Source organism: Rana temporaria, chromosome 6 (assembly GCF_905171775.1).
Source record: "Rana temporaria chromosome 6, aRanTem1.1, whole genome shotgun sequence".
Lineage (NCBI taxonomy): Eukaryota > Metazoa > Chordata > Amphibia > Anura > Ranidae > Rana > Rana temporaria.
Window position 1 is genome coordinate 38,796,958 of NC_053494.1, and position 23,178 is coordinate 38,820,135.

The 23,178-nt window shown below is 43.2% G+C and overlaps 1 protein-coding gene across 1 annotated transcript in view; it reads left to right on the forward strand.

Moving 5' to 3' along the window:
- The window catches only part of SNX8 (sorting nexin 8), a 50,632-nt gene that overhangs the window by 225 nt on the left and 27,229 nt on the right, over window positions 1-23,178 (forward strand). Inside the window, exons 2-3 of the mRNA XM_040356685.1 lie at window positions 16,368-16,529; window positions 19,616-19,733. Of these exons, the coding sequence (XP_040212619.1) occupies window positions 16,398-16,529; window positions 19,616-19,733 (250 nt within the window). The 5' untranslated portion in view covers window positions 16,368-16,397. The remainder of the gene's footprint in view (window positions 1-16,367; window positions 16,530-19,615; window positions 19,734-23,178) is intronic.

The following is a 23,178-nucleotide window of genomic DNA, read 5'->3' on the forward strand; positions in this document are numbered from 1 at the left end:
TGTGTTGGAGATGTACATTATATGTTTATTATTATTATTATTATTATATAGAGTGGAAGCTGCAAGATTACAGCACAGTGTCAGAGGTACTTGTTGCCTGTCATAGAATTTTCCCAGGTTGTAGTTCTAAAATACAGATCATGCCATATGGATAAAGTAGAAGTAGAGGCAAAACTTATTTTTTCCGTTTTTGGAGAGAGTAGGTATAGGAACCCCGTCAGGTTTACTTTTGCCATCTGTGTCCCATTAAGGAGATTTACCTTCCCTTCCTTTCTCACAGCCAAAACAGGAAGTGAAAGGTAATCCCTCCAAAGTGTCACCCGAACTAGTGTCCCCATTGGAAGGTTTCCCTCTATTCTTGTTCCAATGACAACCCCCAAAAAATTGTGATTTTCTGTAAAGTGGTTCTAAACACATAAAAAATAAAAATAAAAAAAAGACCTGTAAGCATCGCATATTAGCTCATTCTGAAATGCTTACATTAGATCGCAGCGGTCCCCGTACAGCGCTGTGACTGGCGACATGTCTCCCGGAGTTATTTCCGGGTTCGCAGGCTCTGGCGCTGCGATTGGCCAGAGCCACGATGATGTCACTCCCACGCATGTGTGCGAGAGCCGCCGGTCATGGCTCAGGCCCTTTAGAAACGGCACGATCAAGCCGTTTTTTTAGTGCGCATTCACCAATGACGTTGGCGCAAGCGTATATGGTAAATATCTCCTAAGCGGTGCAGGTTTATAAGATATTTACAGTACTTACAGGTAAGCCTTATTATAGGTGTATCTATAGCAGGGCTGTGGAGTCGGAGTCGAGGAGTCGGAGTCGGGGGAAACTTTGGGTACCTGGAGTCGGAGTCGGCAAACAATGCACCGACTCCGACTCCTACTAAATTTAGATTGGAATAAAAAAAAAAGCAAGTTTAAATGTCCCAATTCACAAAAAGTTATATTTAATGACTTCTCTACTGTAAGAATAAAGACCAATGCATGCAGTGCCTCACGTAACCGCAAAACGAACACGTTAAGTGACCGTGAAGAAGCATGCTTTTCATGTGCTTCACTATATGGCACGCAACGCACAATTAGGAGCTGCAATACTTATACTTTCCATAGTGTTGTGTTCTGCTGTTACAGGGAACGCAGCGTCCATGTGTAACCTAGCCTCTCACTGATAAGGGATTAAATAAATATGTTTTTTGCAGGACTAGAGAGTGAGACACTTGTATAAGTGAAGGGAATGGAGGGCCAATAGTTCAAGACTGAAGCTGTAAACCATTGGAAAAACTGCTGTCATTTAGCTAAGGCTATAAAAACTTGTAAACTCCGATTGTTAGCTTAAACTTTAAACATGACTATGGGATTCTCCTAGGAAAATCATGTTTTAGAATAAATGCCCCTTCCTGGATCCTCCCACTGCCCTATGTTTTGTTTTTGTTCTAAAACAACCAAATAACGTGGTTTGTATTTTTGAACTGGTAAAGATCCTGTTCCTGATGTTTATGCCTGCTGCTACTATCCAGCCACTTGATTGATTAAAGCGGGAGTTCACCCATAAACAATGTTTCCCCTTAGATTCCTGCTCGTTTTGTCTAGGGGAATCGGCTAGTTGTTTTAAAATATGAGCCGTACTTACCGTTTTCGAGATGCATCTTCTCCGCCGCTTCCGGGTATGGGTCTTCGGGAGCGGGCGTTCCTTCTTGATTGACAGTCTTCCGAGAGGCTTCCGACGGTCGCATCCATCGCGTCACTAGTAGCCGAAAGAAGCCGAACGTTGGTGCGGCTCTATACTGCGCCTGCGCACCGACGTTCGGCTTCTTTCGGAAAATCGTGACGCGATGGATGCGACCGTCGGAAGCCTCTCGGAAGCGGCGGAGAAGATGCATCTCGTAAACGGTAAGTACAGCTCATATTTTAAAACAACTAGCCGATTCCCCTAGACAAAACGAGCATGAAGCTAAGGGTAAAAAGTGTTATGTACGGGTGAACCCCCGCTTTAATAAAAAAAAAAAAAAAAAACTTTGTTTTCATTGTGTTTGTCTTTTGCTTAAACTGTGCAATACAGTAGACTGTTGGCTTCCCAGACAGTAGTCCTGTGGTAGGTTGCGTTTCTTTCCCTCAAGGACTGTATAAAACACATTTGCATATTAATACAGAGGAGTCGGAGTCGGAAGTACATAAAACTGAGGAGTCGGAACATTTATCTACCGACTCCAGAGCCCTGATCTATAGGTACAAGTGATGTAACTGGGTTTTGGTGATAATGGTAAACAGGAGGAAATAGAGAGGGGGAAACTTTCTAACAGGGACACAGACAGGTCTAATTCCTCTCCACTCCATCCAAACTAAACAAGAAGTTTTGCTTTAAGTTATACTTCAGAAAGGAACCCCAACCAGTGATGAGCTCAGGCGTGCTTGGACTAGGATCTGAACCCACGTGTAGGAATGGACCAATCGCCTACAACCTGGGACATTCCCCGCAGCGTCACTTATACGTGACCTTTCTATAGATTTGCGTGAAGGGAATACCCCGGCTGCAGATAATTGGCTGGTACAGGTGACCGCTTCCTACACATGGGTTCAGATCCTAGTCCGTGCACGCCTGAGCTCATCACTAACCCCAGTGCAGAATTCTAAGTATTCGGGGCTCATCCACACCAGAACGCGATGCTGGAAGGTAGAGCTGCGCAATTAATCGCAGAGAGAATCGCGATCTCGATTCTCCCCGCACGCGATCTCCCCACAGGATGACCCGCGATTCTTTTGTGTCACGCCGGTTCCACGTAACCAGCGTGGAATGCAAATGGCGCCGATATCGAAACCGAAGTCAGCAGCCTGCGCCGCTGGATGGATGCCTGGGCTTCTCTCACAGTTCTGTACAACTGTAGTGTGTATCCATGCGCCACCCAGTGGTTGCCGGCGGTACTGCTTCTGATGTATAAAAAACAGACCAGTGATATGTCTATAATGTTAAAGACCATATAACTCCTATGAAAAAAGCAGAATCAAAGTTTGATTCTGCTTTTTTCATTGGAGTTATATGGTCTTTAACATTATAGACATATCACTGGTCTCTTTTTTTATACATCAGATAAATCACAGATGTTCTGGCATTCAGTTTTTGAGAATCGTGATCTTTAGTCTAAGCAAAAGAATCGTGATTCTCATTTTGACCTGAATCGTGCAGCTCTACTGGAAGGGCACATTTCCCACACCACACTGAAACACGCTGCCCCCATTAGACACGCACAAGTGCCATTAACTGTTAAAGAGGAGCTCCAGACTCGATTTGCCTTAAAATCCTCAATCTGCTCAAAAGCGTCCATTGACACAGACAGCAGGACTCTGCCCCACCCCCCTAGAACGCGTGTCGCTGGATTTGATTAATAGTTTTATGGCCTTTTTATTAATAGCGTTTTTATTAATATATTTTTATTTTTTACTAGTTATGGTGGCGATCAGCGATTTTTTATTTTTTTATTTTTTTTATTTTATTTTATTTTTATATAGTGACTGCGACATTATGGTGGACACTATTTTGGGGCCATTGTCCTTTTTACAGTGAAAAGTGCTATAAAAATGCACTGATTACTGTGAAAATGACACTGGCAGTGAATGGGGTTAACCTGTAGGGGGCGCTGAAGGGGTGAAGTGTTTCCTAGGGAGTGATTACTACTGTGTGGGGGTGTGGCTTGGCGTGTGACGTCACTGATCATCATTCCCTATGACAGGGAACAGACGATCAGTGGCAGTCACACTGGGAAGAACGGGGAAAGGTTTGTTTACACTCGCCTCTTCCCGTTCTTCAGCTCTGTGACCCGATCACGGGACACCATCGGCGATCGGCTAACGGGTCCCACGGAAAACAGGACACGCGTTGTGACCTACGGCTGTGCTCTTAAAGGCGGCGTACAGGTACATGCTTGTGCCCAGCCGTGCCCTTCTGCCAACATATATCGGCGTAAAGGTGTCCTTAAGCGGTTAAATAAGGACGTGTGTTCCAGGGCGTTCATGATGCATTTTCCAAAGTTCCAGTGCAGGAAAAATGCAGCAGGTTCTACTTTTTAATTTTTTTATTTTTTCTGGAACTGGAACTGCAAGCAGGGCCGGATTCCAGACAAGGCCAACAAGGTCAGGCCTCGGGGCGGCAGTGGGTGCAGGGGCGGCACTGCGGCTGAGAGGAGAGGACACTTTTACTTTCCCCTGTCATGCAGATGGTGAGAGGAGAAAAAATGGAGGGAAGAGGAGGTGAGATAGTTCTTGATAGTTCTTGGCAGCAGCAACCCCCCCTCCCGGTTCTCAATGTCATTTTGTCATTCATTTTCGGCAGCAACACAACACCCCCCCCCCCCCCCCGCTTCTCAGTGTCCTGCCAAAAAAGAAAAAGTCCCCCGGCGGATAATGTCCCCCCTGCTGTACTGCGCAGACAGGGGGCGGCATTGAAGGACCTGGCCTTGGGGCAGCAAAGGGAACTATGCCATTGAATACCATATAACCTACTTTCAATGTGTTTTTGATGCAGAAAAAATACTCACTGGACTGCATGTGGTGAGAACTGGCCCTTAATGTATGTCTGTGTCCAGAGCTGTGCATCCCATCCTGTATCGATGTACACACTGGTATGGGCGGGAAAACCTGTACAGCCACTACCACTCTCAGCCTGTCATTGTATTTTACACACTGGCTGCGAGGCACACCTGTCTCTCCTCAGGTGCAATAATCACAACCTTTGCATGTATGAACGGGTACATGCGCCCATGTGACTAAGAGCTAAACGGAACGCTTCTAAACATAGGTAAATTCTTAGTGTGCATGGCACCATTGAAAAATCATTACATGCGTTTATATGCATTTAGAAACGTCCTCTAATGACATATAAATACAGGTTTGACTTGAGCTACATTTACACTAGTCTCCTGTGTTTGGTTTAAAGAGGCTGTATGCTTCCCTGTATGCTTTGTACCTATAGTAGAGCGGCACGATTCTGGCCAAAATGAGAATCACAATTTTCTTGCTTAGAATAAAGATCAGGGTTCTCGCCGCATAAAATCTTTCACATTTTACAAAAAATTTGGGCTAATTTTACTGTTTTTTTTTTATTTTTTTATTATTCATTAAAGTAATGTTTTCCCCAAAAAATGCATTTGAAAAACCGCTGCGAAAATACAGTGTGACATTAAATATTGCAACAACCACCATTTTATTCTCTAGGGCAGGGGTGTCGAACTCAATTTCATTGTGGGCCGCATCAGCATTATGATTGTCTTCAAAAGGGCCGGTTGTATCTGTAAGATTAGATGTCCAGCGAATCCCCTCCCCTTACATTAGATGTCAAGAGCCACCCCACCATCAGAAGGTGAGTCCCCCACTCTCCCTTACATCACAGTGTACCCCCCTTTCCTTATGCTGCTGCTGGGAAGAAGCTGGATGCATTGCTTGAAAGCAGAACGTAGGGGTCTGGAGGAGGACCAGAGGAGGGCTTGAGCTCTCCTGTAGCTGCAGGAGAGGTGCGAGGGCCACATGAAATGGCCTGGAGGGCCGCATTCGGCCCGCGGGCCTTGTGTTTGACACCTGTTCTCTAGGGTTTCTACAAAATAAATATATATTGATGTGTGTGTGTGTGTGTGTGTGTGTGTGTGTGTGTTTTTTTATATATATATATATATATATATATATATATATATATATATAGATGTGTATGTATGTCTATAGATAGATAGATATATCTATCCATCTCTATCTATCAATATCTATCTATCTATCTATCTAATTATTTTAACTTAAAACCAACAAAGGTCAAAAAAAGGTTTAGTGTTTTAGTCGTTAAAATTTCCTCAATTACCGGCCGGCGCGGCCCAACGTGATCGCGCGGCAGGGGAGGTGGGGACGCACAGAGACACAGGATACCCCATCCTGTGTCTCCGTGCACCCCCACCTCGCAATCGCATTGGGCCGCGCCAGCCGGTAATTGAGGCCGCGGCCTTCTGCAGGCCGATGCTTCCTTCTGTGATCTGACGCCATCTTGTGGTGGCCGTTGGCATGACAAGTAACCCGGCAATGCTAATAGGGCTTCCCCTGTATTTTCACTGCCATCTCCTTCCCTCTAATTGGATATATAATAATAAATATATCCAATTATATATATATATATAACTCCCTAGAGAATAAAATGGTGGTCGTTGTAATACTTTCTGTCACATTGTATTTGCGCAGCGGTCTTACAAACGCACTTTTTTGGGGAAAAATACACTTTTTTTTTTAATTAACAAATAAGACAACCAGCAAAGTTGGCCCAATTTTTTTTATATTGTGAAAGATAATGTTACGCCGATTAAGTTGGTACCCAACATGTCATGCTTCAAAATTGCGTCCGCTCGTGGAATGCCGACAAACTTTTACCCTTTAAAATCTCCATAGGCAATGTCGTTTAAAAAATTCTACAGGTTGCATGTTTTGCGTTACAGAGGAGGTCTAGGGCTAGAATTATTTCTCTCGCTCTACCAATCGCGGCGATACCTCACATGTGTGGTTTGAACACCGCTTTTATATGCAAGCGCTACTCACAAATGCATTCGCTTCTGCACGCAAGCTCGGCTGGACAGAGCGCGTTTTCTGGCTACTAACTTTTTTAGCTGGCTCCTAGATTCCAAGCAAATTTGTCAAACCCTGCTCTATGCTGATGTGAATAAGCCCCAACTTCTCTAGTACAGTTAGGAGAACGACAGTTGACATCCTTTTGGTTGCCCGGGGCAACGTCACTACATTTCCTTTCTTCACTTTGTACATATAAAGTTGTAAGTTTCAGCCGTCTTCTGGTTTTCCCACACACAGCATATAATGTATGAATAAGTAGCTATTAGAAGTCCCGTTCCCTTGCTGGTTGGTGGAGGTATTTTTAGAATTCTCTGCATTAGAGATTTATAAGCACAGATGCTCATTTCCTCCCCTCCTGGATGAAAAGAGGCCTTGTTAAAGGAAAGCTTTAAAGTCCATATAAATAGTTGGCGTTGGGGCCTCCACCCGAGGTGGGATCGATCGCTGACTAACCTGGAGCTTTAGCTAAGTAAGTGACAGCTGTGCATACAGTGCAATTACCATGTGAGGAGTCGACTGGATTTAACATTTGTAGTTCAAGCTAATTTTATTAAGAATTTCAAATTACAGTGCCTCAAAAAGTATTCATACCCCCTAAAATTTTCCACATTTTGTCATGTTACAACCAAAATCATGTACCGTATTTTCCGGCGTATAAGACGACCTTTTGGATGCAAAAAAAATGCATCCAAAGTCGGGGGTCGTCTTATACGCCGGTGACAGTCTCCGTCAGGCTGCGGGCATCCATGATTTAAAAGCCGCGCTTCCTCCTCAGACTGTTCCGTGATAGGCGGAACACAAATTTTCCCAGCAGGGCCTCTGTTCAGTGTTCCGCCTATCACGGATGCCTTCTAATCCTCGGACGGAAATAAGGTAGGGGGATCGTCTTGGCCGGCACAGTGGGGGCATGTGATGGCACAGTGGGGGCATGTGATGGCATGTGGGGGCACATAATGTAATGGCACAGTGGAGGCATGTTATGTAATGTAATGGAATGGCACAGTGGAGGCATGTAATGGCACAGTGGGGGCACGTAATGTAATGGCACAGTGGAGGCATGTAATGTAATGGCACAGTGGAGGCACGTAATGTAATGGCACAGTGGAGGCACGTAATGTAATGTAATGTAATGTAATGGCACAGTGGAGGCATGTAATGTAATGGCACAGTGGGGGCATGTGATGGCACAGTGGGGGCATGTGATATCACAGTGGGGGCATGTGATGGCACAGTGGGGGCATGTGATGACACAGTGGGGGAATGTAATGTAATGGCACAGTGGGGGCATGTAATGTAGTGGCACAGTGGAGGCATGTAATGTAGTGTAATGGCACAGTGGGGGCATGTAATGTAATGGCACAGTGGGGGCATGTAATGTAATGGCACAGTGGGGGCATGTAATGTAATGGCACAGTGGAGGCATGTAATGTAAAAAAAAGCTTCTGTCAGTGGTTGTTCCGGCTACCCCTCAGCTTCCAGAAAGACTAGTAAGAAGTGGGTAGTCTTTTATATGGCGAGTATATCCCAAAACCAACATTTTTCCTGGAAAAATAGGGGGTCATCTTATACGCTGGCAAATATGGTATTTTATTGGGATTTTATGTGATAGACCAACACAAAGTGGCACATAATTGTGAAGTGGAGGAAAAATGATAAATGGTTTTAATTTTTTATTTAATTTTTTTACAAATATATCTGAAAAGTGTGAGGTACTATTGTATTCAGTCCCCGAGTCAATACTATGTAGAACCCCCTTTCTTTGCAATTACAGCTGCAAGTCTTTTTGGGGATGTCTCTACCAGCTTTGCACATCTCGAGAGTGACATTTTTGCCCATTCTTCTTTGCAATATAGCTCAAGCTCTGTCAGATTGGATGGAGAGCGTCTGTGAACAGCAATTTTCAATTCTTGTCACAGATTTTCAATGTGATTTAGGTCTGGACTTTGACTGGGCCATTCTAACACATGAATTTGCTTTGATGTAAACCATTCCATTGTAGCTCTGGCTGTATGTTTGGGGTCGTTGTCCTGCTGGAAGGTGAACCTCTGCCCCAGGCTCAAATCTTTTGCAGACTGACATGTTTTCTTCTAAGATTGCCCTCGATTTGGCTCCATCCATCTTCCCATCAAGTCTGACCAGCTTCCCTGTTTCTGCTGAAGAAAAGCTTCCCCACAACATGTTCTCACCACCATGGTTCACATGGGGATGGTATGTTCAGGGTGATGTGGACCAAAGTAGTACAGGGACTACTTTTGAAGTCGGTGTGACTTGAAGTCGCACAGATGTGAATGGTACTCATTGGAAATCACGGGAAACGACTCCTCATGCGACTTTGCAGTCCCAAGTGTGAAAGGGGCCTAAACATGTAAATTGGCCCTGGATGAAAGTATACTAAAGTTTTTCATTTTTAACAAAAACAATTTTTTTTTTAACATTAGATGGATGCTCATTTTATCAAGGGGAATCGGGTAGTTTTTTTTAAAATCTAAGCCGTACTTACCGTTTTAGAGAGTGATCTTCTCCGCCGCTTCCGGGTATGGTCTTCGGGACTGGGCGTTCCTATTTGATTGACAGGCTTCTGACAGGCTTCCGACGGTCGCATACATCGCGTCACGAGATGCCGAAAGAAGCAGAACGTCGGTGCGGCTCTATACGGCACCTGCGCACCGACGTTCGGCTACTTTCGGAAAATCGTGACACGATGTATGCGACCGTCGGAAGCCTGTCAATCAAGTAGGAACGCCCAGTCCCGCAGCCCATACCCAGAGGCGGAGAAGATGCATCTCTAAAACGGTAAGTACTGCTTTGATTGTAAAAAAAACACCCGATTCCCCTAGACAAAATGAGCATCAATCTATTGTTAAAAAAAGGTTTTTGGGTGAACCTCCACTTTAACCACTTCCTTACCGAGTCATTGTAAAATGACATTGGAAGGAACCCTCCCGCCCTCCGGATGAACGTCATATGACGTCCTGAGCTTCCCGGGCAGCTAGAGAGTGCCCCCCGCATCGCTCGGGACCTGGTGCGTGTGCCCAGCAGCCGCAATGTCTGCCGGGCACCCGCGATCACAGCAGGACCAGTTACACAGATCCATGTCCTGTCAGAGGTGAGGAGACCGATGTGTGTTCCCTGTACAGAGGAACACAGATCGGTCTCCTCCCCTTGTGAGTTCCCCCCCCCCTTACAGTTAGAATCACTCCCAGGGAACACATTTAACCCCTTGATCGCCCCCTAGTGTTAACCCCTTCTCTACCAGTCACATTTACACAGTAATCAGTGCAGTTTTATAGCACTAATCGCTGTCCCAAAAATGTGTCAAAAGTGTCCGATTATGTCCATCGCAATGTCACAATAAAAATCACAGATCGCCGCCATTACTAGTAAAAAAATGCCATAAATCTATCCCCTATTTTGCAAATGCTCTAACTTTTGCGCAAACCAATCAATATACACTTATTGCGTTTTTTGGTAAAAAAATTAATAAAAATACGTATAATACATATCGGCCTAAACTGAGGGAAAAAAAAATGTATAAAATATTTATTTTTTTTAAATTGTCGCTTTTCTTTTATTTATAGCGCAAAAAATTAAAACTGCAGAGGTGATCAAATACCACCAAAAGAAAGCTCTATTTGTTGGGGGAAAAAAACATAAAGATTTATTTTAGGTACAGTCTTGCGTGACCGCGCAATTGTCATTCAAAGTGCGACAGCAGGAAGGGGCATGTTGCCTATTGCAAGGATGATATGTCTATGGAAAGTACAATAATCTTACCTTCAGCAGTTGGTTCCCTACAGAGTTTGTGGTTGTGACCAGCGCAGTTCTGAAATCAAAAACAGGAAACCGATGTTTCAGTGTTATCTGACACCGAGTAACACCGAGTAATACAAATGTTTATCCAGGGTAAGTTTGATCACAAATATAACAGCTAAAAATCCCCGCTTCAGCATTCCAGCTAATTTGCTGACAGTATGCATCTTGTTGATGCGTATAAGTAATCTAATTCTATGTCTGTGAAATACTATGCTACGTTATATTATCAAAAGTATTGGGACACCAGCTTTTACACGCACATGAACTTTAAAGTGGATGTAAACCCCCCAATTTTTTTTTTTTTTGATGTCACAATATAGAGAATAAGATTTCCTATCATCTGTGCCCAGTCTTGCCACACAGTTAATCCAGCTCTGAGCAATCCTCTTTTATTGTTCAGTGAAAATTAACAGACTTCCAGATGAAACCCTGTCTAAATACAAAGTTCTTTCCTCTCTCCTTGCTTTGAGTGACATGTTATTTACATATCTAGCTTGGACATGTTTATCATATGTTATGGTTATCATAATTTGAGGTGATCCACAGGTCATTGTATATTACCAGGATGTGTTATGTGGGGGAGGGGTGGATTTCTCACTTTTTATACTGTGGATCACCTCATATTATGATTAACATAACATATGATAAAAACGTCCAAGGTAGATATGTAAATAACCTGTCACTCAAAGCAAGGAGAGAGGCTTTCGGACTTTTAATTTAGACAGGGTTTTATCTGGAATTCTGTTAATTTTCACAGAACAATAAAAGAGGATTGCTCAGAGATGGATTAACTCTGTGTGGCAAGACTGGGCACAGATGATAGGAAATCTTATACTCTACATTGTGACATAAACATCCACTTTAATAACGTCTTAGTCCGTAGAGTTCAAAATTAATTTGGCCCACCCTTTGCAGTAGGGCCGAAACAACTAATCGATTAAGAATCTAATCGATTACAATTTGAATAATCGACCAGTAACATAATGGGGTTAACAAAACTAAAATTAGCCCTTTATAGTACAAAAAAGCAAATCACTACTGTAAATATTACTTTCACTGTCCCACAGTAAAAAAATGAACCCCTTACAGTAGCGATTATTTGCTCTTTTTGTACGAATTTTAGTTTTTTTAACCCCCATTATGTTACTAAACGTCTCAGGCCTGGGTTTTTTGGTGCTTTTTACAGAAACACACTACAGTTTTATATTACATGTTTTCCTATGGGACACGTTCACATCCATGATTTTTTTTCAGCTGCTGCGTATTTGGAAAGGGCAATGACTTTTTAACACAAAATGGTGCTATTTTGTTTTTATTGGTTCAATAGACTTCAATGGAGAAGCTGCAGAAAAGCATGTAATGTGTTTTTACTGCAATTTGTGTTTTGTAATCTGCCCAACAACAAATTGGCCCGAAAAAAAATAAAACATTTGAATATTTTTTTTTTTTAAAGGCCATTATCCGATTAATCGAATAATCGAAACAATAATCGGCCAACTAATCGATTATGAAAATAATCGTTAGTTGCAGCCCTACTTTGCAGCTATAGCAGCTTCAACTCTTCTGGGAAGGCTGTCCACAAGATTTAGGAGTGTGTCTATGAGAATGTTTGACCATTTTTCCAGAAGCGCATTGTGAGGTCAGGCACTGATGTTGGACGAGAAGGCCTGGCTTGTAGTCTCTGCTCTAATTCATCCCAAAGGTAATTAAAGTTACGATTGAATACAAATTAGCTGCAGTGTTTAACCACTTAACGACCGCCCACTGTATATATACGTCCTCTTTTTAAAGCCGAATATCTCGGTAACGGCAGCAGCTGCTGCCAGAACCGGGATATCCACCTTTACAGTGGGCTGCCGTGTAAACGATAACGGCGGTCTCCGCGGCGGATTCGCCGCGAGATCGCCGTTATCGGTGGCGGGAGAGAGCCCCCCCCCCGCCGCTTTTCCGCGCCCTCCGCCGCTTACCGGAGCCGTCGGTAGCGGCGGAGGAGATCGGATGTTGCCGCCTGGAGAGCGAGGACTGTAGTGAGGGCAAGATGGCCCCCACCCGTCCTCATAGCTCTGCTGGGCGGAAGTGACGTCAAAACGTCAGTCCCGCCCAGCCTCTTAAAGAGACAATTTTTTTGTTGTCCTTTTTTTAAATGACAAATTTTCCTTTTTTTTTTTTTTTTTTTTTTCTTGCATTGAAGCCTAAATATGAGATCTGAGGTCTTTTTGACCCCAGATCTCATATTTAAGAGGACCTGTCATGCTTTTTTCTATTACAAGGGATGTTTACATTCCTTGTAATAGGAATAAAAGTGATAATTTTTTTTATTTTAGTGTAAAAAATAATAAAATTAATAAAAATAAATAAGAAAACAAAAAAAAATTTTTTTTAAAGCGCCCCGTCCCGACGAGCTCGCGCGCAGAAGCGAACGCATACGCGAGTAGCGCCGCCATATGAAAACAGTATTCAAACCACACAAGTGAGGTATCGTTGGAGCGAGAGCAATAATTATAGCCCTAGAGCTACTCTGTAGCTCAAAAAATGCAACCTATAGAATTTTTTAAACGTCGCCTATCAAGATTTTTAAGGGTAAAAGTTTGACGCCATGCCACGAGCGGGCGCAATTTTAAAGCGTGACATGTTGGATATCATTTTACTCGGCGTAACATTATCTTTCACAATATATAAAAAAATTGGGCCAAATTTATTGTTGTCTTATTTTTTAATTCAAAAAAGTTAATTTTTTCCAAAAAAAGTGCGCTTGTAAGACCGCTGCGAAAATACGGTGTGACAAAAAGTATTGCGATGACCGCCATTTTATTCTCTAGGGTGTTAGAAAAAAAATATATATAATTTTTTGGGGTTTTAAGTAATTTTCTAGCAAAAAAAACTGTTTTAGTCTTGTAAATCCCGAATCTGAAAAACAGGCTCGGGGCTTAAGTGGTTAATCACTTAAGGACCAGCCGTCGTAGTAATACTCTGGCAGATTGGCTTCCTTGGGCGAATCGCCGTCATGGTATTTCGCCCGCTTTAAGAGCTGTAGGGGCGCGCACAGGCGATGCAACGCCGGAGCCAAAGCGCGTGGCCGCGATGCTCGCCGGCCAACCGCGATCGAGCCTGGGACAGCAACAGCTGGGAATACCTGAATGTTAGGCTGTTATTAAAGGTACCGTATATACTCGAGTATAAGCCGAGGCACCTAATTTTACCACAAAAAAATGGGAAAACGTATTGACTCGAGTATAAGCCTAGGGTGTCAATCTGTGTGCCTCACTGTGTCAATGCCACACTGTGTCCATGCCTAGACTGACATTTAACATGGGAGTCTATGGAAGCGATGCCCGGCTTTGAAAAATCGGTGCTCCCCAGCCGTAGTTTCCTCAGACAACAAACTTTGCACACATGTAGAGGAGAAATTGGGCTACATGTGTGCCAAGTTCCGGGTCCAGGGGACCCACGACCGGCCAGTACCCGGTCCACAAATTCGACTCAGAAATTACAGTTTAATATGGGAGTCTATGGAAGTGGTGCCCGTCTTTTAAAAAAACGGTGCTCCCCTGCCGTAGGTCCCCCAGACAACAAACTTTGCCCACTAGTAGAGGAAGAGTGGGGCTACATCTGTGCCTACGGCTGGCCGGTACCGGGTCCTCAATGTCCGGGAGATCAGGCGTAAAAAGGTGACTCGAGTATAAGCCGAGGGGGGCATTTTCAGCACAAAAAAATGTGCTGAAAAACTCGGCTTATACTCGAGTATATACGGTAAGTTTATTACTAAAAACAGTGTATATCTGGGCATATCTGTTCTGCAGTGGTTACTGGGCTGCTTTCAAGCTGATCCGCAGGTGCAGCGCACCTTTGCGTTACCCGCACTGAGTCATAGACTTCTGTTATTACCTGCGGATTTGGTGTGCTTTCAGACAGTGCGCCACACATGCACAGCTAACCCAGGAAAGCCACAGGTCCACTGAGCTGCACCCGCAGTGCAGGTAAACTGCAGCGCAGCAGTGTGAAAGCAGCCTTAGGCCCATTTCATATGACTGGTTCAACCCACACAGACCATCCATTCATCTTTATGGAACGGAAGATGTAAACAGACTTGTGTCCATTTGCTCCCACCTACCTCCAATCCAATAAAAAAAAAAACAGAAGGGGATCCGTTCTCTTCCACCTAGTTCAGGGGTCTCCAAAGATTCTAAACAAAGGGCCGGTTTATTGCCCTTCAGACATTTGGAGGGCCGGACTTTGACCAGTGGGAGTAGAAATTTTTCTGGCATCATTGTTAGTAAACATCTGGTATTAGGGGGATCAATAGTGCGCCATTGCTGGTATCATAGGGAGTAATAGTGCTCTATTAGTTATGTCAGTGGGAGAAATGGTGGTCCATTGTCTGTGTCAGATGGCAGAATAGTGTCTCGTATCAGTGGGAGGGATAGTGCCCCAAGGGCCGGATAAAGGCAAGCAAAGGGCCGCATCCGGCCCTCGGGCTGCAGTTTGGAGACCACTGATCTAGCTGGATTGGATGGGAGGGCCCACAGAGTAGAGTGGGCTGGTTTCGCTTTGCATATACAGAGCGGACACGGATCTGTCTGCTCCACTTATTGTGGCCTGCGATTAGTTACCAAGTCGCTTAGGTGGCCCTCGCTCTTCAAAAGGTTGGGCACCCCTGCTGTACACTCGCTACTTTACATTGTAACAAAGTGTAATTTCTTCAGTGTTGTCACATGAAAGATATAATAAAATATTTAATAAAATGTGTGAAGTGTACTCACTTTTTTGAGCTACTGTATGTACGCATACTAGGGCCTATCTGGACAGGTTCCAGTTAACCTACCAGCATGTCTTTAGAGTGTGGGAGGAAATACACGGATGCCAACTCTATGTAGATGGTGTCCTAACCAGGATTCGTACCTGCTAACCACTAAGCAACTCTGTTAATGTGTTGTAATGTGTATAGAATAGGGTCACTTTAGGTACACTTGCTGTAGCTTAATTTATACACTTGGGGCTAGATTCAGGTAGAATTAGGCGGGGGTAGCGTATCTCAGATACACTACGCCGCCGTAAGTTTGAGCAGCAAGTCCTGTTTTCACATAGAACTTGCGCTGAAACTTACAGCGGCGCAGTGTAACTGGGCCGGCGTAAGCCCGCCTAATTCAAAATAGGCTGGTTGGGGGCGTGTTCTATGTAAAATACTAGTAATTCCATGTATTTGAAGTTTTTAATGAACGGCGCATGCGCCGTCCGTGGAGCTATCCCAGTGCGCATGCTCCAAATAACGTCGGCAAATCGTCATGCTTTCGTCGTGAACGTAAATTACGGCCAGCCCCATTCACGGACGATGTAATATCTTAACATTTCGACGCGGGAACGACGGCCATACTTAACATTGGCTGTGCCATGTATTTGGTGGAATAACTTTACGCCTGAAAACCCCTTACGTAAACGGCGTATCTTTACTGCGACGGCCGGGCGTACGTTCGTGAATCGGCGTATATAGCTGATTTACATATTCTAGGCGTAAATCAGCGTACACGCCCCTAGCGGCCAGCGTAAATATGCAGTTAGGATACGACGGTGTAGGAGACTTGCGCCGGTCGTATCTTGGCAACATTTAAGCGTATCTCAGTTTGAGCATACGCTTAAAGTTGCGACGGCAGGGATTCGGACTTACAACGGCGTATTTACTGATACGCCCGTCGTAAGTCTATGTGAATCTGGCCCTATATATGTAACATGGTTAACGGGTGCAAGGGCAGACTTTCACCTTTTGTGTGACAAATAACCTTTGTATAGGATACACTAGGTTAGTATTGCTGTTAAAAAACAACTTGTGCAGCTGGCTCTAAGTTTACTGTAGGTGAAGCTTTTTTTTGGCTGCAGTAAGGAGCTACATTATGTAATGAGATATTGCTTGAAGCTATATGTGATCATTCATTTGTGCGGACAACTAAACCAAAAAGATAAATCTTCTTGCAGGTTGGGCTCTAACACCTCGAATGCTGCACGATGGAGGGGAACCCTCTGATGCTGACATATACATTGCAGGAATTATTGGGTCATGATACAGTGCAGGTGGAGCTCATCCCGGAGAAGAAAGGCCTGTTTCTCAAACATGTGGAGTACGAGGTGTCCAGTCAGGTGAGATCATAGGGGATTTTAATGGGATATAAATAGTATTAAAAAGACTTTACACTTTAAATGAAATTAGTATCTGCTTAGAACTGTTTGGCAACAAGATGGTTCCCTACATCACGTTGTAAGCAGCAGTAATATCAACCTACTGTTTTCCTAGAAATCTGTCCATTGAAATACAGTGTAGGGTTGTGCCGAACACCACCCCCCCCCCCCTGTTCGTGTTGCAAAATAACTCCTGAACAGGGGAAAAGTTCTGCCCCGAACCGCAAACTCCATTGAAGTATATGGGAGGCTAACATGAGAAATCAAGTCCTCATTTTGAAGGCTTATATGCAAGTAATTGGCCATTAAAAGGGTATGGTGGGTCCGGGTACTGCCTTCGGAGACATTTATCAAAGCATATAGATTTTAAAGAAGCAGTGATTTTGATGAAGCTTAAAGTGAAACAATAAAAAGGAAAAATTCCTTTTACTATAGTGCCTGGGGGGGCTTAGTCTGCCTATAAAGTGGCATATCTGTAGCATGTAAAGAACCTGCTGCAGCAAAAATTAAATTTCTAAAGGGAAAAATAGAGACAAAGCACATTTAAATTGACTCACGGTTGCATTTGCCATCACTTGGCTATTTAAAAAAGAAGAAAAAAGCGCCGTGGGGTAATTTTGAACCATTTCACCTTTGAAGGAGCAGGGTTGTACACCAGGTAGGTGTATATTGTAGTAATGCTGTTGCTGGTGGGTTGCGTTGATTGACAGGATCACTACACTGACAGCCTTAATGCTGTGTGTAACTTGTTGTTGAAAATCATGACCTCTTGTAGGAAGCGGGCAGCTGCTTACATGTAATAAACTTAAATCCAAATTTCAACTGCAGAATTGGTATTTTTTCCGCTACCTGCAACTGTGCCATGCTTTCCTTTCTCAGTTTGAAAGCACCGCTTTAGAGACCCAATCCTCAGGCCTAGAACAGTTGCCGGCATCTGAACAACTACCTAAGATGCTGTCCAAAGTATATAAAGAATTGTTTACTTTTAGACCTAAATCTATTGAAAAGTGCAGAGAGTGGTGGGTGTCTGTGCAGGGCTGTGGAGTCGGAGTCGGAGTTGAGGAGTCGGGGGAAATTTTGGGTACCTGGAGTTGGCAAACAATGCACCGACTCCGACTCCTACTAAATTTTAGATTGGAATAAAAAAAAAAAAAGCAAATGTCCCAATTCACAAAAAGTTATAATTAATGACTTCTCTACTGTAAGAATAAAGACCAATGCATGCAGTGCCTCACGTAACCGCAAAACGAACACGTTAAGTGACCGTGAAGAAGCATGCTTTTCATGTGCTTCACTATATGGCACGCAACGCACAATTAGGAGCTGCAATACTTATACTTTCCATAGTGTTGTGTTCTGCTTTTACAGGGAACGCAGCGTCCATGTGTAACCTAGCCTCTCACTTATAAGGTATTAAATATGTTTTTTGAAGGACTAGAGAGTGAGACACTTGTATAAGTGAAGGGAATGGAGGGCCAATAGTTCAAGACTGAAGCTGTAAACCATTGGAAAAACTGCTGTCATTTAGCTAAGGCTATAAAAACTTGTAAACTGATTGTTAGCTTAAACTTTAAACATGACTATGGGATTCTGCTAGGAAAATCATGTTTTAGAATAAATGCCCCTTCCTGGATCCTCCCACTGCCCTATCTTCAGCAGCAGATTTGTTTTCATTGTGTTTATCTTTTGCTTAAACTGTGCAATACAGTAGACTGTTGGCTTCCCAGCCAGTAGTCCTGTGGTAGGTTGCGTTTCTTTCCCTCAAGGAATGTATAAAATACATTCGCATATTAATACAGAGGAGTCGGAGTCGGAAGTACATAAAACTGAGGAGTCGGAACATTTATCTACCGACTCCACAGCCCTGTGTCTGTGATACCCAATTTTCAAGCCGATGATTAGAGTGATATGTGGGATTGCCCCTTTAAATATTTGGTGTCTTCCAGGGACAGCCTCATTCAATATAAAATTCTCCATAGAATTGATTACACTCTGGCCAGATTTGCCAAGATCTATGCTTCTGACTTTCCAGCAGACTTTGAGCATATATTTTGGCAATGCCCATCAATACCGTTTTTCTGGCAGGCGGTGGTTCGGGCTCTTGAGGATATTACAGCTCTTCGTATACCCTTGACTATTGCTGTGGGTTTACTTGGTCTGGTGGAAGAATTCGCACCCCTCAGGGCGTAGACCTTACTATCCATTACTCTGTTTTAGGCATGTAAAGCGATTCTTCTATATTGGAAGAAAGCTGAGGCAACCCCACTGACCTTTGGAAGACACTAATTAGGCATTGCCTCTCTATAAAGCCACATGCTAAAATAGAGGTTGTCCCAACACATTTCAGAAGGTATGGCAAGGTTGGACTCATCCACACTTACTTGAGGCTGTGCTAGTTAAACGTGAGTCGGGTTTCTTACTTCTATTGAGGGACAAAGATGACATTGACTGTGTTGGTAGTCATGTTGGGTACTTGGATATCAATACTGTCTGGGCAGGTGATGTCAGTATGTTACATTGCTGCGGGGCTCCTGTAAAGGTGGTATTGTCATGCTGAAATTGTCTAATGCCGCGTACACACGATCAGGCTTTTGCCCGGCCAAATTACATCGGAATTCCATCGGAAAAATATAGAACATGTTCTATATCTAAACTCTGATGGAATTCATCTGAATTTCCGATGAAAAAAACTCTGATGGGGCTGCACACGATCAGAAAATCCGATGGGAAAAAGTCCATTGGAAATTCTGATCGTGTGTACGTGGCATTAGGCTATTTCCTAAATGTAAATATCTTTATATTTGTGCACAGGTATTGCACTAGGGGAGAGGTTGGGGGGTTAAGGTATGTTTTTCTTGCCCTACTGTTTTTCTTTAGCATCTGGCTGTTCCACTAAATGTTACTGTATGTTTGTTTGCAATTTTTCTTTTTCTCTGGTTTTTTGGTATCTTTGGAATACCCTGTTTTGTATGCTTTAAAGTGTAAAAAAAAAAAAAAAAAAATTCAAATAAAAAAATTAACGACCCCTTGATGTCTTCTTTTTACAGTTTTTTAAGTCTTCCGTGTATAGAAGATACAATGACTTTGTCATGTTCCAGGAAATGTTGTTACAGAAATATCCCTACCGCATGGTACCGGCTCTTCCACCAAAGAGAATGCTTGGAGGTATATGTCATTTGCATCCATATTTAATTTGATTTATCCATATATATCTGCCTTCCTTATTGGTTGTCAGTCTTTCTCTTCATATTGGTCTCTTCAAATCGACTTTTTGTAATGAGCGGCTAAGCAACTAGGAGGTTTTGCTGCTTGCAGTTGCTTATTTCTTGTGGTACATCTTAGCTTTGGCAACTCCTTAAAAGCAAATCACTTTTCACAGCCGGTGACTTGTCCTTAATGTTCCCCTAATGGGGAAGTTCCTTCAATGACTGCGCAGGCGCAAACTTGCCGACGGAAATCTCCGAACCTCGCCCGGCATCCAGGCTCATTCTTTAACATCCCCGTGGTTTGGAGGATGTTAAAAAAAGAGCCAGGAGGCCGAGCGAGCGGAGCGAGCCGTCCGAGCGCAGCGAGGACGTGAGGCCGACTGGCCACTTACCTCGAAATCCACGTCGCCCTGAATGACGGCCGCGGTTCGGAGATTTCCGTCAGCAAGTTTGCGCCTGCGCAGTCCTTGAAGGAACTTTCCCGATAGCTGGAACCATCTCAGCACATCAGCTTGCACATGCGCTGGAACTTCCACGATGGCTGGAACCAGCACGGCAGATCACCGGTCTCATTATTGAAGGAACTGATATCTTCTAAGCAGTAGTAGCCTAGGAGCTGCTTAGTTGCACGTATCAAAAATCTGATCAGAAGAGAGCGCCCTAATCCCCAGGAACGACCAACATGCCCACAGGTTTTCCACTCTGTAGTTGAAATTGGAAAGCCTTATTTATATTAAATTTTAATTGGCTGTTTAAGCTCACCATACATTGATTGAATTCAGTGTGTGGCATCCCCTGCTCAGAAGACGTTGATTATTTAACCAACTTCTGTTGAATAGACCCATTAGAAAAATTTCCAACAAGCAGTCCTGGCAGGGGGATTCTTCCAACTCTGTTGTGTGAATAGAGAAACCTGTTCACCTAAACGTGTCAACCAGCTAACTATGTATGGCTTGTTTCCATCCAGATATTAGTGTGTTGTTCCCAATAGAACAGTCGCACTTCCAGTCTGCTGTAAGGACAATATAATGGGATCAGCCTGCATTACATTTTTCACATTAGAAGTATTTAATGAAATGTACATCTCTATCATATGTAAAAAGCACAGTTAGATTTGAATGGGCCTACAAATGAGAGCCTGTGTCAGATGTAATTAGTTCACCTTTACAGAAACTCTGTAAAGGTAATCTAACACCATACCCCTCCTCACCCCCCGTGATCCCCCGCCGTACATGGTTCCCATGGTCCTGACATGTCAATGCTCCCTTAAGCTCCTCCAATAGTTCAGGGATTCGAAATCCCCACTGCTTTCTCTCCTCTTTATCCACCATGTCCCCCGCTGCTGCCCCAGAGCCTCCCCCCAGAATGCCCCTATAGCTTGCTGTGGGGGTATTCATGTGTGCTCACTCCCAAGCCCCACTCTGTGTGACACCAGAGCTCAGCCTTACCACCCACTCCCTCCTCACGGGCCAATGTTTCCTGCTGCTGTCTCTGAGCCAATAAGGAGGGAGAGAGCAGTTGCTCTTGTTCATATCACTAGATCTACATTAGACTCAGGTAAGTGTAAGGGAGGGGGCTTGGGGATGAGCTACATACAGAAGGTTTTATACCTTAATGCAGAGAATGTATTAAGATAAAAAAACTCCCTTTTGAGCCACTTTCATTTGTTCACCCTTGGCTTAAAGACTTTACAACATGTCTAATTTACTCCCATCTACAACGTACTATTAGCTGAAAGCCAATTCAAGCCCTGCCGTCTTTATTAACTTGGAAAATCTGCATAAAGAGACTATTTTCTTGCCATTTTGATGGGCCTTTAAATGGGGTATAAAGCAAAACAGAAATACATTAGGCAAATTGCAAAAATTAATGTGTGCCTTTTTAAAGTTACAGTAAAACCTTGGATTGTGAGCACAATTTGTTCCAGAAACATGCTTGTAATCCAAAGCACTTGTATATCAAAGCAAATTTCCCCATAAGAAATGATGGAAACTCAATGATTCGTTCCACAACCATTTATTTATAGGTCCTTCAGTTTATAGTCCATATAAAAAGATTATAGCAATGTTTTATAAAATGTCCATCCACAAATGGAAGCCTCCACAAGAGATTAGCTGCAAAATCCAGCAGGAGCTACAGAGTATAAAAGAAAAGAGAGGCGCCTCTAAGTGTAGCAATATGTTGCTAAATGTTGTACCTTCATTAAATGTAACTGTATTGCTGCACTTAGAGGTACCTTTCTTCTCTTTTATACCCAGTTGTGATATTACGCTACTCTTATATAAAGACATTGCTTGTATATCAAGTCAAGTTATTAAAAAATGTTGTTTGTCTTGCAAAACGCTCTTAAACCAAGTTGCTCTCAAACCAAGGTTTTACTGTTTGTCAGTTTTAGTAATTTATAAGAATGGCTAAAATGAGCTTGATCATTCGTTTTTAAAGGGGATTTCTAAGAAGCGTGGAAATCTGCAATATTTTGTGTACCATCTTTGCATACAAGTGTTCTCACTTCCCACAGTGCTTTCTGAAACTTGTGTGATTTGTATTTTTATTTTGGTGTGCAATATAGACCTCAAAATGCCTAACTATGGTTCATGAATTTATAAAACGGGTTATAAACACTTTCTGCAATTTCCCTCATTTGTTTGCACAAGTGTGGATGCAGTGGACAGATTCATAAACATGTCAGAAACGGGTACATGAATCAGTCTCGTGGAGGGGGCAGCACTAAGACTGGAGTGCCTATATTCAGGACGCTCTGTCTTTAGTGCGTGTTTAGCTGCTTGCTAGGACACTGTTGAATTTGCAACTGACCGTGTCCCAATAATCAAAGACTCACCACTGACCCCCATTGAGATTCCACCAGCAGATTCCCTGGTTGACATCTGAATTAAACAAGGCCTGATATTCTGGTTGATATTTTTACCAAAATATAGCCATATTTGTACAATATCAGTTGGCATTCCTGTCCTTTTAACTTTCAGCTGCAGAATCTCTTGACTGGCCGCTGAATTGGTAAAGGGATGTGTCATGTGTTGCTAAGATGCCATCTGCCGCCAGTGTCCTAGCAACCCATGAGCCCTGTGCAGGAAGCTGTCTTATTAATGACCAGCTACCTACACATACAGTATGCCCATTTCTGAACACTTACATTCATCTGTATGCCAACTCAGAGTTGGTCTTATTTATCTTCAAACTAATGGTAATTATTTTACAATTTGTTGTTGCATAACAATAGATTCTAAAAGTGGCAGTAGAAAGAATATGTCTATACTGGTACCAAAACTAGCACAAAGCTTTCAGAAATGAGGCACAGACCATATAAAAGAGGCCATGCCTAGCTTTTATTGAATTCTATCGTATTTTGTAGTGGCGCAATATCATATTTTCCACCCAGTGCCAGC